The sequence below is a fragment of the Myotis brandtii genome, unplaced genomic scaffold, assembly GCF_000412655.1.
Source record: "Myotis brandtii unplaced genomic scaffold, ASM41265v1 scaffold176, whole genome shotgun sequence".
In the NCBI taxonomy this organism is placed as follows: Eukaryota; Metazoa; Chordata; class Mammalia; order Chiroptera; family Vespertilionidae; genus Myotis; species Myotis brandtii.
In genome coordinates, this window is record NW_005356519.1 from 2,442,414 (window position 1) to 2,460,963 (window position 18,550).

The following is an 18,550-nucleotide window of genomic DNA, read 5'->3' on the forward strand; positions in this document are numbered from 1 at the left end:
TTTTTTTGAGTAAGATGATATAGCTGCATATGTGGAGTTCTGACGGGGGACGTCTCGGGAGATGTTCACAGCAGCAGATAGTAGAAAATGCAAACATGGAGCAATGAAACCAGCAAGGGCGAGATCAGAGAAAGAGGGAGAGGGGGAGAAGGGGAGAGGGAGAGAGGGAGAGAGGGAGAGAGGGAGAGAGGGAGAGATGAATGGAGTATAGAACTGCCACTTAGAATGTGAGAGGCAGGGGGGCAGGGGTGGAGCCAATCTGAGACAGTGCCCATGAGTGTAACTTCACAGAGGCCAAAAAGGAAAGAGTTTTGGGAAGATAACAGATAAAGAGGAGAGACCGTCAAAGTTCAGTTATCTGTGAGAAGTTTTAAGGCAGTGGTAGAATTAGAAACCCAGTTGGAAGGAGCTGAGGAGTGTGTTTGAGGAATGGACGTGAAGGTACAAAGCAATCTTTTGAGCACTACAGCAGTGAAAGAAAGAAAATACCTGAGAAGATGGGGGGTAGGATGGCATTTACTTTACCTGGTGTTCTGCAATGAGGGCCTTCACCTCTTCAATTTCCTGGGGGATGGCTTCTTTGTCCTTATCACTAAGCGTGGTTTCAGCCCACTGCAGCCAAGTCAGCAAAGCTTCCAGCAACTCCTGTTTGGCAATGAGCCCAGCCAGAGCACTTGCTAGTCTCTGCTGATGCTGCTTTGCCCAGGCCAGCACCTGGCGGAGAAATAGAAATTTCCCTGAATTTCTTCCATCTTAGTGAATGATTTAATAATTTCAATGTGAACTAGGATCATCCTGGGCTGGAAGTCTTTCTAGATCCCATCAGTGGTACCAAGACCCAGCTCGGGGATGTTCGTCACCTTTAGAAGTTTAGAGATGTACCTCAATCACCCAGACTTCTCTTTGTTTTCTAACTCACGTTCAAATATGCATTCTCCGAAGGACCAAGTATGCCTACTCCATGTCGAGCCGAGTAGAAATAAAAATAGCTAAGATCTTAAAGAATTAATGTGCTTCGTGTATGTAATTCATTCCACATGCATATACTACTCTGAAATACTATCCAACTCCTGGGTTATTCAACAGACACAATGTGGAAGCGAGACCGGAAGTAAGTTACACAGCGGAGAAGCAAGTATTTGCCTTTTCGTGTTTCAGGGACATGGCTGCAAATGCCCTCCACTGTTTAAAGAAAAGTGGATTGCAGGGACGGGTGATGCTCACAGGAAAGGTATGTTACAGACATCTCTCTCTGCAGAGGCCTCATGTTCCCATGGCCGTGAGTGCATCTTAAAAGCTGAAGTTTCCATACCTCCTGCCTGACTGTCAGAGCTACCACTGCTCTGAAGATGGCTGGAGCCACACTGACCTCCTCAAACCTGGCCCGGATGATGGTTATCCAGTGCTTGATGGTGGTGATGGAGTCGGGGTGGCAGATGGCCAGGACGGCGTCCCCCATACTGGTCGCTTTATTGAGGGCAGCTCGTTTTTCCTCCAGTTTCTTCATGAATTCCTGCAGCAGAAGCGAAGGCTTCAATTAGCTGTTGGCATGGCTGAGAACAAAACTCCGGTGACAGTCATCTGACTGTCAGAGTGCAACTGGTTTATTCACAGCTGGGAATGATCCACTAATTGGGGCATTAAGGGAGGAGAAGGCACAAAAATAGGAAATAAAGTAGTTTCTAATACATATTTTAAAATACAGTTATAGGATAGTATCTCATGCTTTACACGATACATTTTTAATGTATAAATACATTACACAAGATATACTCTCTCCTGATTTTGGAGATATTATAATTATAGTATTAATGGAGAGTAGGATTGGGAGACAGTAATACCAGAAATAGAAATAACACTGATTGGAAACAAAAAACACCTAACAAGACAAGGAGGTTAGTAGTTAAAATAGCATTAACTACATCAGGAAAGATAGGAATATGTACCAAAAAGAGGTGAAGATATTATAATTATAGTATTAATGGAGAGTAGCATTGGGAGAGACAGTAATACCAGAGATAGAAATAATACTGATTGAAACAAACAAAAAAACACCTAACAAATAAGACAAGGGGGTTAGTAGTTAAAATAGCATTAACCACATCAGGAAAGATAGGAATATGTACCAAAAAGAGGTGCCAAGGAAGAGAGAAGTCTGGGAAAGGAGCTAGAAAAGTTGAGGGTGTGGGAGAGATGGCACAAATATCCAACCAGGGCGGAGTGAGAGGGAGGCTGGAGTGAGCGGGCCAGACAGCAGGCCAGCAGTGTAAAAGCTGTCCCTCCCTTCCATGGCCAGTAGGAACCACTCTCTGCCCCAGCAGCATAGATGAGCCACAAAAGGTCCAAGGAAAGGGTTTCCAATCAACTACTTTACAAATGCCTCACATATGTAACTACTTTCTGTCATCAGAACTGTGTCCATAGATACATGAATCAGAGAACTCTACAAGTGTGTTTTAAAAAATGAGGACCTTTACCCTAAAACAGGTGACAAGCTTCCAAAACCACACACTGAATTTCAAGCATCCACAGACACCCCAATATATCTGGACCCCCATGCTTAGAAGGATTCCTTGATCACACTGTCAAGAAGTGCCAGAGGCTGCAGACACAGCAGACACCCATACACTGTGACTAGGGTGATCATCTGAAAACACAGTTGTTTACTATAAAGTCTAGTGACCTTTTGTTTTGAAACTCCAAGAAGCAGCTCTGTCATATGCCTCCTACTTGAGCATTTTGCTGTGCTGACATAATTTGTTTACATCCATATCTTCTAGATGTTAAGGTCCACAAGATCAAAGATTCAATTTTGTGTTTCTGTGATTGAATAAGTGCTTTCCAACCTTTTATGTACACATGTTTACTTCTGTGGATTCAAGGTTCAATTAACAACTGACCTACTTTTTTAAATATCATGACCTACCTCTAAATATATTCTAATTTCCCCCAATATATATCCTCTTAAATAAAAGGAAGAAAAACTTGACTAGGAAGAGAAATTCAGAGGTTAGCAACAGCTGTACTTTGCAGAGGACAGTTGACGTGATCATGTACTTTTAGTCCCTCCTACACCTACAAGAGCCTGGCCCTGCCCAAATGCTGGGGACTGGGCTGTCAACTCCCTGTTGTATTCCGCGCTCTTCCAATCTCGCCCGAGTGCCACTTGAGTAGTGTGTGCTCATGTGGGAGCACTTGCCATTGTTAGGAATTGATTTATACTAACAAGTCTCTAGTCCTGGGGCTGAGAAATTAAATATTCTGTTTCTCTTCTATCAGCGAGTGTGTGAAGGGAAGGCAGAGGAAATGAAAAAGAATGAATAATGTCCCTGCAATTAGGTAATGTTCATTACTAAGAGGGCCTTTATAAAATTGCATGTTATTTAAATAGCTTATGCTATTTAAAAATATTTAAAGATAATTACAGTAAGTCCTCACTTAACATGGTCGATAGGTTCTGTGACTTTAAGCAAAACAACACAACAGAGTCAATTTTATCATAGGCTAATTGATATGAACAAGAATTAAAGTCCTATTGTTTCTCATCAATATTGTAACAAAATGATATTATTGGAGGACCTACAATTTTTGTAAAAAGCCATGACTTCTGCTCTGGATACCTGCCTCCTGGTGTTCCTGGGGGTGCCCTGGTCCTGCTGTGAGGGTGGTGAGACCACAAGTGGACTCCTTTCCAAAGGGTGATGGATATGAACCTGGGCTTCAAGGGGCTACTCTGAGACCCAGGCCTATGTATGTTAGAGTAACTCAGTGCTGGCTGATGGTCAGCCTATGGTAACATAAACTACATTTTCAAAACATTGAACTGAATAAAATAGTCACAGTAAATTTGATGTAATTTTCCTACTCTTACCTGATTTCTTACATTCTAGCTTCAACTTTAAATGGTGTGGGTAGCATTTCATTCCTCCAGATAATGTCATACAAACTCACATCACTTTTATTAATGACAAGGCAGTATTTCATTGCTATAGGTTACACCATGCATCATTGAGAGAGCATAGTAATTAAAATAAAAAGTCTCCATAGATGATGTAACCCATGCTACACTGGAATTAATGATGTATTTCTAATTTGACCTTGAAAGATGAGGTTACTCAGTGGCTAAACAGATCCTTTAAAGATAACAGGAATCCTGACATCAATATAACATTGAGTGCTACATTACAAATTCTTGGTAGAGTCAAAGGTTAAAAAAACTCAAACATCTGTTAAGAGCTATCTGAACCACTCTCTTAAGGATTTTGCTAGTTCTACCCATTATCACAGGAAGATCTGAATCTGAACCTCAATGGCCAGATTTTTACTTAACTATTTAATAATATGTCTACTTACATAATTCCTTTATCAACTTATAATTTATCCTAGAGTTACTTCTCAAAAGAATTTAAGGTGGCTTTTTGTTTAAAACAGAATTGGCAGAGGCTTAAAAATGAAATTTGAAGACCAATTATCAAATTACTTGCTTGTTTTGAAAGTCAAAATTATTAATGTACAATTCTAATGGTATAATTATGCCAAACTGCTCATTAAGGAAACTTCATCTTTGATATGCACATAAAAGTGCAACAAAATTGACCAGTTTTGGTCAGACGCCACATAACCCCCTAGAAAAATCAATAAACTTCCTAAAGATAGAAAATCAAGTGACTAATTTTAGAATAACAACCTTCTTTATGAAGGAAAAATAAAAGGATAGCTACACATACCTGTGTATAGGTGCATGGGACACACCTATGCAAGTATGGAGGACACAGGTGAAGTCTCAAATGTACTAGGTCTTTAATTAGTTCTTGGGAAGGAAAATATTCATGCAATTGACATTTGCAACCACAAGTCAATTTTCTTTACTTTGATTTTCTCGTTTAGTTTGACTTAGCATTTATGTAACTCACTTTATGCTGATCAATGAGAGTCCGAAGAGCATCCTCGTCCTCTGGGAGAACGCCATGGAAACGAAGGGTTTGCTCCGCCTCAGCCAGCCACTCCAACAGGGCATGCACCACCGAATGGAATTCCTCTGCCTACAGGTTCACACAGACACACACACCCCAAACAAGAGTTCCAAATATGCTTAGTACAGCAGATTCTTCCTCTCAATGAAAAAAAAATTTTTTCTATTTAAATTGATTAATCATATGCACTATCCCCATTAAAAAGATAAAAGCTAGATGGTGCTGCATTTTACAAATGTAAAGGAAGCATCTAATATATAAAAAAGACCTAGAGCCCTAGCTAGTTTGGCTCAGTGGATAGAGTGTCGGCCTACGGACTGAGGGTTCCAGGTTCAATTCCGGTCAAGGCTAAATGCCCAGGTTGCAGGCTCGATCCCCAGTAGGGGATGTGCAGGAAGCAGCCAATCAATGATTCTCTCTCATCATTGATGTTTCTATCTCTCTCTCCCCCTCCCTTCCTCTCTGAAATCAATAAAAATATATTTAAAAAAAATAAAAAAGGCCTATATATGAATTTTAACAATCTGATTTCAGATGAATGGCAGCCCATTATACATTCAGGCTGAAAAATTACTCAAGCAGCACATTTATGGGAAGATTAGAAAGCCTCCCTTGGTAGTAATTTAAGTTTTGGGGGGAAGGATGGGGAGAGTGGGGGAAGGACCCAGGCACTGATGCTTTAAGAATGTTCTTCTCCATGATCGTCTTGGTTAAGAAATGGGGAGCTTCACGGGCCTTCACAAGGGCAGCTCTCATGGAGGCCTCAATACCTTCCCACTACACCTGCTGTAAGTACATAATTTTTACCTGGCGCAGAGCTGCTTCTAACCGAGTTTGCTTTGACACAGAAAGTGCGCACACGGTCTCCCAGCGTGTGCTCAGTTCCTGCATCTGGACCCGGACCCAGGAGGAGTCGTCCCGGCTGCCTTCTATGAGCTCCCGGGCCGAGCGCTTCAGGGCCTGCACGCTGCTGGTTCTCTTCCCCAGTTCCTTTTGGAAGGCCTAAAGAAAACCATATTCTTACCGAAGTCAATTTTTAATTACAAAACCAAAACAGTCAAACATAGTTTCAAATATATATGTGCAAATAATAACATCATGGACAGATCTCTGAGACGTGGAGTTGAAGGACCCAGATTTTTCACAGAATCTGTCAGAGCACCGTTACGGCCAGTCTTGTATCTTAGACACAGACAGCGGGCTGCTGGCTGCCAGAGGGGAGGCCGGCTGGGGAGCTGGTTGAAAAAGGTGAAGGGATTGCGAAGTACAAATTGGCAGCTACAAAATAGTCATGGGGATGTAAAGTACAGCGTAGGGAGTATAGTCAGTAATATTGTAATAACTATGTATGGACCAGGTGGATACTAGAAATATTGGGGGAACACTTGGTAAAGTGTATGACTGTCTAGCCCCCAAGCTGTATACCTGAAACTAATGCAAAATAATATTGAATGAAAACTGTAATTGAAAAATAAAATGTCAAGTTCTTTAAAAAACAGCAGTCTTGTATAAATTGGTTCAATCTTGTAACATTCTCCTGAGTGAACAACCCTATTTTTTAAATGACACAGTGGGTTTAAATAATGGTGGCCACCTTTTATTTCAATTCCACAAAATAATGCATCAAGTTCCTTCTTTTCTATGATTCCTTAAAATGGTGTCTCAATTCCTCTCAACTCATTACTGAGTACCAAGTGCGTGCTGGCCACCACACTACTCTTACTTAGTGTAAACAGACGTAAGAGACTAACGAATAACTAAGGAATCCTGGGGTACATCACGGGGATCCTTCATGACAATGGCAGGAAATCTCATGGAAAGTTGGCATGTAGTCCTTTTTCTCTATAACATGCCTTCGTCTTTTACAGCATCCTGAATACTACTAACCCATAATGTCAAATTTTAGTAGCGTAAATCCTTGTCACCTTGGAGTAAAAGCTTTTTGGTTTTTGCTCCCATCTAATCCATGTAAACTCTGATGTGTCAGGAGTTAAATTGGCTTCTTTCGGCCACAGTCTTAATCCAAGAAATGAACCTGGGGTTCTTTACTTCTGATACAAGAGTTTGTATATGATACTAGATCTTTCAAAGAGCCAACTTTATGTATAGGATAATATTATCTTATCTTTCTTTAAAAAAATGATCACAAATGAATATTACCAAGCACATTTTATCATTGTGGCTGTATCCATGGCTTTCTAGTTTGGTACTCAGATCATTCATAAAAGAAAGCCCATCAAAATCAGTGATGAATTCTTTGCTGATTTCCTTCTAACAGTGTTAAACAAGATGTACCTGCATATAGACATGCACACACACATGGGCACACACACACACATACACACACACACATATATAGATGGGACAGTGTCTAAACATTCTATTTGTGATAGGACTAGTCCAATAGATCTGAGTAGACTTTGCAATGTACTCTGTATACTTAAATTTCTTGAGCCTTCCAATTGTATTACTAATGCTGAATGATTAATTCATTCTTGATGACCTTAATATATAAAAAACCTGGCAAGTGCCTAGGGGAGTAAATGTTTAGACAGTGAGCTTACAAAAATGGTATTTATGTAAAAAGTAACATTACACTATTCATTACTCATTGAATGGCTGCCAGGGAATGGAAAGGTTTATATTAATCATGCACAAAACATTTGTTTTAATATCGGCAAAGCAACGTAATTCTTTAAATTTTTATTTGTGTGGGCCTGATCAATGTTCTCCATTTATCCTTTTATTTTCTCATATTCAAAATAACAAACTCGCCTTTATTGATATAATGAGATAACAGAACCAGAAAAGGGGAACTAAATGTGCAAAAGGACCAACTGTTTAAAAAAAGAATAGGTAAGATGAAAATAGCATAATCAGGGAAGTATAAAGAGAGCATTTTTAAATGAAATAAATTTTCTGAACTCAAAAAGGATAAGAGGGGCAATACAACATGAATTCAAGCAGTGCTGTAAAACATCTCTATATAAAGTCAACTCTGACACAACCCTTCTACATTAGTACAGTACCTCATGTTGTTTTTAAACTTTTTAAGTTGTAACAGCATTTGATCATAATTTAGAACCTTACACTCAATATCAGCTGGAGTTCTCAAATATGACCTTTGATTTACACAGTTTACCATACATATCAGAAGATTTCAAGGAAACCAATGTTCTTGAAGTAATAATCAAATTCCTCAACATATGCAGTTGTCTCATAAGTTGCTATAGTTCAAGGGCAAGGTTAAACCGTTTTTTAAAAAAAGAAAGGCAGCTGACCATGACCTCCATAGATCATGTCACATTATCTATCTGCTTATGCAATGATCAAGTTCCAGGTCACTCAATGAATGTTTCTAAATTACATTACATAATCATTTAAATGAATAAAAAAGAGATAGTAAAACATTCTTGAAACACGTTTTAAAGCACCAGAGAATAAAATTGCTTTCCAAGTTCTAAAAGGTCTTGGATCTGGAAATTAAAAACAAAAGTATGCCATTGACACTAAAATGATTTTCCTACACCAAGTTGGCTTCCTGATTCTGCTCAACTGTACATACACCTCAATATTAAAGACTGTTATGTAGCATGATATATAGTATCTACGATTTTAAAAGGCTAAATGGTAAGAGTTTCTTCTCTACCCAGAATAATCAAAATGAAATGAATAAAATGACCCAGGTAACAATACCTTGTGATTATCGATCAGATTCATCACTAAATCAATGTCTCCATGGACAGGCTGGTCTTCTGCCAGCTGGGGCTCCACTCTATATAACCAATCAATGAGGGCCTGCAGGGCATCTGTGAATTGTCCGGAAAATAACAGCGCTTCCTCCAATTTGTTTTGTCTGGGGGGTGGGCGGGAGAAGAATCAATCCGTGCAACAAAAAAGCCAGCCTGTACATCCTAACAGCTAAAATGTATTCATGACGTTTGAGCCGAACTCAGAGGAAAACCAATGTATTGGTATTCTCTGCTGTTTTTGTGCTTCCCTTAAAAAACAACAACAACAAACAACAACACTTTTCTCAACCCTTCTCTTTTATTCCTTAAATGCATGGCACTGTCCCAGGAAAATTCCTTCATCACCACCTCTGGAAGCCACAGACCCTTCCATTTCTTCATGAAAGTATGGCTTTTTAATGAAAAAAAAAAAAACACGTTTTTTTAAAATTTATGTTCTAAATTATCATACAGTAAAATGGAGGGTTTTGGGTATACGGTTCTGTGAATTTGAACACATGTATAGGTAGATTCGTGTAATTATCATCATAATCGAGATACAGAACAGTTCCATCACCCCAAAAATCGCCCTGTGATGCCTCTGTATAGTCTCAGCCTGCCCCCATCTCTAACCCCTGGCATTGACGGATCTGTCTGCCATCACTGATCTTCTGTATTCTCAAGAATGTCATATTAAAGAAAACACTTATCTCACTATATGACATTGTATAAAGCATGACCTTTTGAGATTGGAGAAGGTTTTTTAATTTTTTAGAAAAAACACAAAAATATTACTGTGAAATTCCACAGAGTGGAATATAATACTCTATTTAATCTTGATACTGACTAAAGCAATTTGACTAAGATCAATGAAAACTTTGAAAACATTTCTAATATATTTGAACTCTTTCAGTACTATTGTACTTTCTTTAAAATTTTGGGCCTTTGCCCAGCTGGCGTGGCTCATGAACCAGGAGGTCACGGTTCAAGTCCCACAGGGTAAATGCCCAGGTTGTGGGCTCAACCCCCAGTAGGGGGCGTGCAGGAGGCAACTGGATCACTGATTCTCTCTCATTATTGAAGTTTCTCTCTCTCTCTCTCTCTCCCTCTCTCTCTCTCTCTCTCTCTCTCTCTCTCTCCCCGTCTCCCTCTCTGAAGTCAATAAAACATATTTTTAAAAATTTGGGGGGCCTTCACAGTTGAAGTGTAATGAGAAAAGGGGAGATTAGAAAGGGGTGCATGGAAGTTGGAGGGGAACACAGGGGTCAGATCAGTAGACCTTGCACAATAAGAGATTATATTTTAGTTCACACCAATAGTAAGTCCCTAAAGGGCACAAAGCGGAGGATGACCAGCTTCCATTTACTTAAAAAAAACAAACTACCTAGTAGTTATGTAGAAATTGGACTAAGGAGGACAAGAGCAGACCTGGAAGATCAGTCAGGTGTGAGATGACAGAAGCTTGGGGAATGTTCTAACTTCTGAGTGAACTGAATAGTTAAAAACAATCGTGATGATTAGCAAAGCCTTCTCTGCAGGTTCTGTGCGAGGGGGGGGACTAAGGACCAGAGAAGTTCCCCAGGCAAGGACATATTTCAGGTTCCTAAAATGTCCCTGCAAAGTACGGCTCTTGTGTATCTGAAAGAGGTCTACAAAGTAACCAAACATTTGGTTCATTAAAGAACATCTCACCTTTCCACGGACTTTCCACAGATCGTGTCCCACTTGTCTCGGAGCTCACTCAGCATGTCGTCCAGTTTCAGGTTGTCATCAGCCAGGGAGGTTTTCTCCTTCAGAGAACGTCCAGTTCTGTTGGTGGTGTCGTACACAGAATGCTTGGCTCCAAGGGATTTCTGAAACTCCTAGATGTTAAACAAGAATACAATGTGCATTTATACTTGGAACTAACACACAAATGGGTAAGAGACACTCAAAGAGGCATCTCTAATAAACGGAGTCTAACCATCGGAAGGCATCCGCAAATAATCAAGTCACACAATTCAGTGCCGTACTCTACACAGGAACATACCAGGATAGACAATCATCTTTACATTTTCAAATTATTACTGTTATCAAGAAAATAATTTCAAAACAAAACAAATCCAAAATCTTTTGTAGCTATAAACTACAGACAGTATTCTAGTTATGATATGATAGAATTGCTAATAAACTATTGAAAATCCCGTGGTTTAAGGAGGAAAATGTACTAGTAGTTAACATTCTATGAGTAACTATTGGTCCAATAAGGACACAGAGGGACTCAATACTGTATAAATTTATGAGTTTTTTGCCAAACAGTTTTTTTGGCACACATTTCCTATATTCACAGTAATTTTACAAGTAATTTTATCTGTGAACTAGGATGAGGGACAAATAAGAACCACACCTTTAGGTCCCTATGTTTAGACCTACTGGTCATTGTAAGCACACCACTTGAAGGCCTACACCCCTCCTCTCCACCTCTTTAATGACCTACCAAAGTCTCAAAAGATCTACAGATTACTCTTCCATGTACCAAATAGCTATCCTGCTAACAGGACCTCCGTGATTTGATGCTTCATTTTTGTGTGTATATGTGCAGGAGGGGTGAATTCTATTCTTTCTACACAACTCAATTATAAGCCTTCCTGCAGTTGGGATATTGTCTTTGTAATCCTCTCATTATCAGGTTATATTTTCTGTGTGTTTATAGAATGTAATAAAACGAATGAGCCAACTGCTATTGAATATATAATCCCAGGGATGAGAAGAAAGCTAGGTCAACTGAATAGGCAGTTTACAAGCTCATAAAATATCACGAGAACACTTAATATAGTGATTCTCAATCCTGGAAGCACATTAGAATTACCCCAGATAGTAAAATGCTATACAAATGTATAATTTTCCAAAATAACCTCAGTTAAAATTACCTAATATGTTTTTATTGCCTTTAAAAGCAAGACACTTTAAGTGTCTTATAATGGCTAAGATATTTATTTTGTCTTGTAAAAGGAAGCAACTACATCTGGGAATTTTTTAGCAGTGAGCACAAGTAGAATATCACACTATTTCTGCCGTTCTCTGTACATATTATGTTTTCATGTTATTCTAAACAGAATGCTAGTTTTAGAAGCACGGTATTGACAGATTTCCTTCACATAGTAAATACACAACCAATGTTATACTGAAAACAGGGCAGGTTAAAACTCTTTAAGGACAAAAAGTACCCAAATAATGAACAGAAAAGACTTCTTTTAAAATTGGCTTAATGAACCTTGTATCTTTATTTCAGAGAGATGGTGATTGTGGCCATAGGTCACACTAGGGAAAATAGAGAATCTCACAGGATTCTTTGCACATTGTTATTTCTAGGATTTTCTAATTTAAATATTCAATAGACTTTCATAAGACTACATGACATGACATCTACGATCAAGTTCAAATAAGACATTCTACATTGAGAAGGAGGCTCTCATTTTTCCATCAGAGGGGACAGAAGGAAGGTGCTGCTCACCCTCACTGTGCTGCCATATTACGTGTGGCAGCTCAGGGACATAGGCCACCAGCAGGACAAGCCATTCATAAGCCCTCATCTCGCCAAAAACGGGTGCTCACTATGTTTCCTCCCATCATCATAGGATCGTGATCCTCTGAGGTAAGTAGATTCGCTAATGGAAGCAACCATCTAGAATTTTCTGATGATGACCTTACATTGCCCCATATTTTTTTCAATCCTTTTATAAATGATCATGTTTCAAGCAATGATTTACATGTAGATGCCTAAAAATGTACAACTATTTGCAGGAATCACTCCCCTTTACCCACATCCTCACCCTGAGTGCTGATGATCAAACAGAATGACAGAAGGACCCAAACTTAACCGATTTGAGAAGGATGGGGAAACGCACTTTAAATGCCATGTGGTAGGAATAGAAAAGGTAGAAAATATAAAATTCAATGTTTCTACATCTAATTTACACAAGGAAGCCACTGACTTTGTTTCCTTGAGGGTTAGGATGGAGTTTCATATACCCACACATACACATTGTAGAAGAAACCAATTTCCCCCAATGCACTGTTAAAAAGAAATTTACATTATTTTTTACTATAGAATTATCTTCTATATGGTTTATGATAGCAAATACAAGACAATTGTGCTAAAATTGAAATGCCAATGTTTGAACCCCTACAAACCTTTATATGTTTTAGGTTGTAGAATTCCAGTTTTAATTTTGCCTGTTTTCTTTTACCAATGAATCCTAGATCATAATGGAATGGACCAACGTGAAGGGCAATTGTTTTAAATTTCATGTAGTTCACATTGAACCTTTCTTTCCTCTAGTGACAAATAAATGCACAACCAAGTAGGAAATGAAAAGTAATCTTGAAATATATAAAGACATACTATGCTTTTCTTTTCTTTTTTAAATCCTTACCTGAGGACATGTTTTTGTTTTTTTGTTTTTTTCCATTATTGATTTTTAGAGCAAGAGGAAGGGAAAGAGAAAAACATCGATGTGAGAGAGAGAAACTTTGATTGGTTGCCTCCAGGATGCTCCCAGACGGGGGATTGAACCCATAACATAGGTATGTGCCATAATCAGGAATTGAACCTGCAATCTTTTGGTGTACTGGATGATGCTCCAACCAGCTGAGCCACTCAGCCAGGGCACCATATGCTTTTCTTAACTGTAGACCCACCTTATGCTGCGAGAGTTGTGTCTTTAGTTTGTCTGGATCGTTGGCAATTTCCAGTTCAGAATCCAAAGACTTTTCCGACTCCTCTAGCCACTCCATAAGTTTAGTCCAAGCTTCATGGAACTGTAAAGAAATTCACATTTTGTCCAGGAAACTTTCACTATACACTATATTTAAAATCTAATATTAATTTAAAATAGAAATTAATGTTAATGGAAATGTTGAAAATTATTAATTCAACAATTCCCCTGAAGAAGAAAAAAGCAGTAGTTTCATCAGCAGATTACAAACTGTCTTGTTTACACTGGCTTTTGTGGTTTTGCCCATGGTCACTTTGTTATAATTCATTCAAGCACACAAAGTTTAACAAAAATAGATATGTTAGAAAGCATCAGGGAAAACTTCCCTCCCTTTCTTTTTCTTAATAATTAACATCAACTCTCAGAGAATTTTATTTGCTTTCTGCTGTCTCTTGACATTTCTGTGTTTACTTCTAAGATGTTTAATTCTTATGTTAAGAAAAGGAATAAAACAGTAGAAAGAGGATAAAGTTTGTAAACTGGCTTTAGAAAGTAACAAGAACAAAGAGGTCATTTCATTCCTATTTAATACAAAGATAGCTGAACATCTTTATTTTGCTATCAAAATCCTCAACTTAATGCCCGTGCCTCACATAATTGGTTTAGTATGTAAGAGCACCCATAGTACTTGAGTTCTAACAAAATAGAATTCTCTTTGTCATCGACCTTGAAATAGTCTGGTGCTACATATATTTCATTTCACCTACAGTCTGTTTTCTGTTTATCTCTGAGAACTAGTGGGTACTATTTTTGGAGACCAAGTTGTGAAAATGGTTATAAATTATGCCTCATAATAAAGTTAAGTGAACAGATACATAGCAAAGACTTAGGTAATCAAAATAAAATGTGTTTTATATCAAAGCACATTAATAATGGAATAACAAAAAGACACTTCTTACCAAAACAGCACAATAAGAGCACGGAATTGCAAAGCTGCAAGGGCCCCTTAGAGATCATCTCATCAAACCTGCTCTCCCTACACACCCCTCCCACATGCTAATCAATTTAAACATGAAAATATGGAGGCCAGAACAGAAACAGACATTGTCCAAGTCAGAGAACTACGGTCAACATCTGAGCCCAAAACGGAGATCTTAGAATAAAAAAAAAGAAAGAAAGGAAAAATAAAATAAAGATACAGCTAGTCATGGTGTTAGGTAGTCTTACTACAAATTACATTGGCTGTAACAGTTAGATGGTAAGTTTAATTATATAAACACACAGGTTCTAAGGCTGGTCCTACTTTCAAAACTATTTTTAAATGGTAAAAACAGAAGAAATGCTATGCTTTTGCATTGAGACCAGAAGTTAATTAAACAAACAGAAAATAAAATTGATTAAATGGAGAAGGGAGGAAGAGAATGGGCAACTGGCTTCTGGCATCCAAGAGATTTTTATAAGCTAGATGTGCTTAACTCAAAAACGCCTAAACTATAGACTGTTACATATGTGGAGAGAAAAATGACAGGCTCAGTATTAATGTTATCTTACAAAATCATTAGGGACTAGTTCCATTCCAGGGACTCACTTATAACACTGCTGATATCATACCTCCCACTCAAAAAGGGATATACGGCATGTAATCCTATAACAGTGCAATCTGTCATTTCCAAAGCCCTTAAAAACTTATGCTGATAACTTTAAACAGTGAAACACTAAACTCCCAGGACATCTTTTATATCACCCAACTGAGCCTAGCTCCCCCAAACAATGAAGTGCAGCACCAATGATGGACAAATGCAACTGAACAGGACAAAGAATAAAAATCCAGCCTCGATATTACACTTTCTAGTTTTAAATAAAAATCAACGATATATGCCAAGCAAGGTGAGTGCATCTCTCTCTCCCCTGGAGAACAAAGACATGTAATTTTGCTTCTCCTCTGTGTGTAGTCTAGAATATAATATTAATAACAGGTGAAGAAAGTTAGGCTAGTTCCTTGTGAGTGTCTCTAGATTAAAAAAAAAAGCAGCCCCAAAAGATTCAAACAATTTAAAAGTGGGATGGAGCTGTATCAAAATATTAGCAAAGAAATAAAGGCTTGCCAACAATGCACAGATTCAGGGAGGTGAGGAGTACCCACTCACTCAGACACAGAATATCCCTTTCGGGAGGTTGTCTCAGAGGGCTCAATGTCTGGCTCTCAGCTGACAGTTTGAAGAAAGTCTGGCTTAGGAACTAAATAAAAGGTAGCCATATAATAAAGTATGATGTCTCACTCTAAGTATGAGAAAGGAGGTTGACAAGACAAAGAAACAAACAAACAAACTCAATGACAAAAATTCTGAGGGCTTAAGATAATGGTCTGTCTATGAAGTCAACCTATAATCAGTCTTTTCAAGATCAGTCCCCAGGGCCTGAAGCTGCTGCCAGGTAAAAAGTAATGTCATCATCCCAACCCAGGCCACAGCCCTTTCAGGAAATGAACACCTTGGCTTCCTGCCAGGATTGTTACCCATAATGCAGCCTGCAATATAAGTACTTTACTAACATAACCTATATTTCAAAAACTAGAACTGATGTATTGCCAAGTTCAGAGAATTTCTATAAAGGTTTACCTGCTTGGCCCTCTTCCTTGCTTCATCCAAAGATCTTCCTCTTTCTACTAACCGTTGAACCACTTTTTCCCATCGACCCTGGACACTGATGAGCAGATTCTTAATGAGGACAACATCTTGTTTCTGGCTAAAATATTTCAGGTGGGTTCCAGTTTTATCCAGCTCTATTATCTGCTCACGGTGAGAATTTACTTCATTGGCGAAGACCTTTCCAAAAAAAAGGGATAAAATGAGAAACAAATGAAGAACGGACCTATCTTGAAAATGCTTCTGGTGTCATAAGCTGAAACTATTTCAAAGGACAAAAGAAAGGTTTTCAAACTAGCAAATTCATGCTTTTGACATGAAAACAGCCAGCTGTCTAAAAGGTCTGAAGTCAGAATGCTCTCCATGTGAGTTATGGCATACCTTGTGTTCATCGATTTGAAACAAGACTGTGTCCAAGATAAGACTTGGCCGAGAAGCAACATTTAGGGTCTGTTCAGCCTGGGTGAGCCAGTTGATGAAGTCTTGGAGAGAATTGTGGAACTCCATTGCCAAGTTGAGGGCTTCTTCCAGTTTAGTCTGCGAAGAAAGGTTGTTTAGTATTTGATGATATTTAAAAGTTTTCTTTCCTCCCACTTAAACCACTCTCTGGCGGCTATCCTTCCCATCTATACTTTATGCATAAGCTATATTACCTAAACAGTTTATGAATGTAATGGACTGTCCCTAAGGTACTGGCAAGTCAAACCCCTTGAAGTATATTAAGAAGCATCTCACTGCAGCTAGAAACATTTTAATATGCATTAAATTGTGGTTTGGGGTCAATTAAGCACAGAACACAGTTACTGAAAAGCATCTGTGAAATGAAAACTTGAAAGTCATAAGATTTTTGGAATTATAATAATATTAAATACATATATATATGCTGTATTGGTGAGGTCATACAATCTAGTACTATTCCTATCCTATCATTTTTCTTACACAGTCATAAGATTTTTGGAATTATAATACTATTAAATACATATATATGCTGTATTGACGAGGACATGCAATCTAGTACTATTCCTATCCTATCATTTTTCTTACAGCATTAAACAGTAATGTTTTTTTAAAAATTTGTTTTTATTGATTTCAGAGAGGAAGGGAGAGGGGATAGAAGCATCAGTGATGAGAGAGAATCATTTATTGGCTGCCTTCTGCACGCCCCCTACTGAGGATTGAGCCTGCAACCAAGCCTGTGCCCTTGACTGGGAATTGAACCACAGCCTCCTGGTTCATAGGTCAACACAACCATTGAGCAACACTGGCCGGGTAAGAGTAATATTTTTAATCTCATCTCATGGATTTTTTTCATAAAGTGCTTACTAGTTATGGACAATTATTTCATTCTCTTGATCTCCCTCACTCCCTCCTCCTACATACATCCTTTTGTTTACCAAGTATGACTAGAATAGAATTATTTAACAAGCCAAAATTTGAGTAGTTCACAAATTTAAAAACATAGCTAGTAACAGTGATCTCTGATACACTGTTATCTATGTTTGAATAGATTCCTTTAACTCTGTTCTTCCTTTAGGACAAAATACTATTTTCAACTGACCTCATGAAAACTCCTAATGTATACAAATAAATTCAAACATGGATCATTAAAAATTCCACTGATCATGCTTCTCAAAGATAAGGTAAAACCCTTGAAATAAAACAACTAAAACATTCATTCTATTATATTAATCAAAGCACATACTTTCCTTTCATTGAGTTTGGTTTCCACCGATTCCCATTTTTCTTTCAAGTTATTTATGTCTTGGTCAATATTTGTCTCTGCAGATTCGGGGCATCTTGCAAGCAGCTGTTGGCCTTTCTGCATCAGACTCTTATATGTTTCTTCTTTCACATCAAAGGCGGCACAGATTTCCTATCGAGATACCCCACGCCCCAAGTTATATCACTTTATAAGAGAATAAAATCTAAGAGTTCTTATTCCATTCCATCAAACCCAAGCCCCTTATCATATATTCATCTCTATCCAGCATACAGCATAACCCTCAGACATTCAAACTCTTCACTATATTGAAACAACAACTAAACCTATAGCCATAACCTGTCCACTGAGAAATCTCAGAAATACTGCCACCATCACTAATCCATTCTGGCATGTGAAGGTTTTAAAACAGTATTTTAAATGCTATGGAAAAAGGCTTCACTATATAGTAACCAATCAGTCTGTGACCTTTGGCAAAACGTTAACCTCATTGAGCCTTGACTTCCTCCTTTGTAAAGCAGGTTCTAAGTCTCTCCTGGGACTAGCTAATACAATAACTGTAATATTTTTGGTATAATTTAGTTCTGGGCGCAGAAGACATTCAGTGGATAGAAAGTAAAGACCCAGTCTAGTAAGATATTTAAGTTGCTTATTAAGACTTTGGAATCACAAAAGCCAAACTTGTAGTACTATGAGAATTTTACTTTCACTTATAACATTTTTAAAGCTTTCAACTAGAATGCAATGTGCATTTTCTACAGAGAATATTAAAAAAAATACTGTT

At 38.2% G+C, this 18,550-nt stretch overlaps 1 protein-coding gene across 19 annotated transcripts in view; it reads right to left on the reverse strand.

Moving 5' to 3' along the window:
- Positions 1-18,550, reverse strand: part of DST (dystonin) — a 448,713-nt gene that overhangs the window by 19,490 nt on the left and 410,673 nt on the right. For all 19 annotated transcript variants that reach the window (XM_014537311.1, XM_005863309.2, XM_014537308.1 and 16 more), the window contains 10 exons: positions 17,749-17,919; positions 16,428-16,583; positions 16,020-16,226; positions 13,385-13,504; positions 10,397-10,566; positions 8,670-8,829; positions 5,781-5,975; positions 4,914-5,042; positions 1,370-1,513; positions 526-714 (listed from right to left, as the gene is read on the reverse strand). In XM_014537311.1, the coding sequence (XP_014392797.1) occupies positions 526-714; positions 1,370-1,513; positions 4,914-5,042; positions 5,781-5,975; positions 8,670-8,829; positions 10,397-10,566; positions 13,385-13,504; positions 16,020-16,226; positions 16,428-16,583; positions 17,749-17,919 (1,641 nt within the window). The remainder of the gene's footprint in view (positions 1-525; positions 715-1,369; positions 1,514-4,913; positions 5,043-5,780; positions 5,976-8,669; positions 8,830-10,396; positions 10,567-13,384; positions 13,505-16,019; positions 16,227-16,427; positions 16,584-17,748; positions 17,920-18,550) is intronic.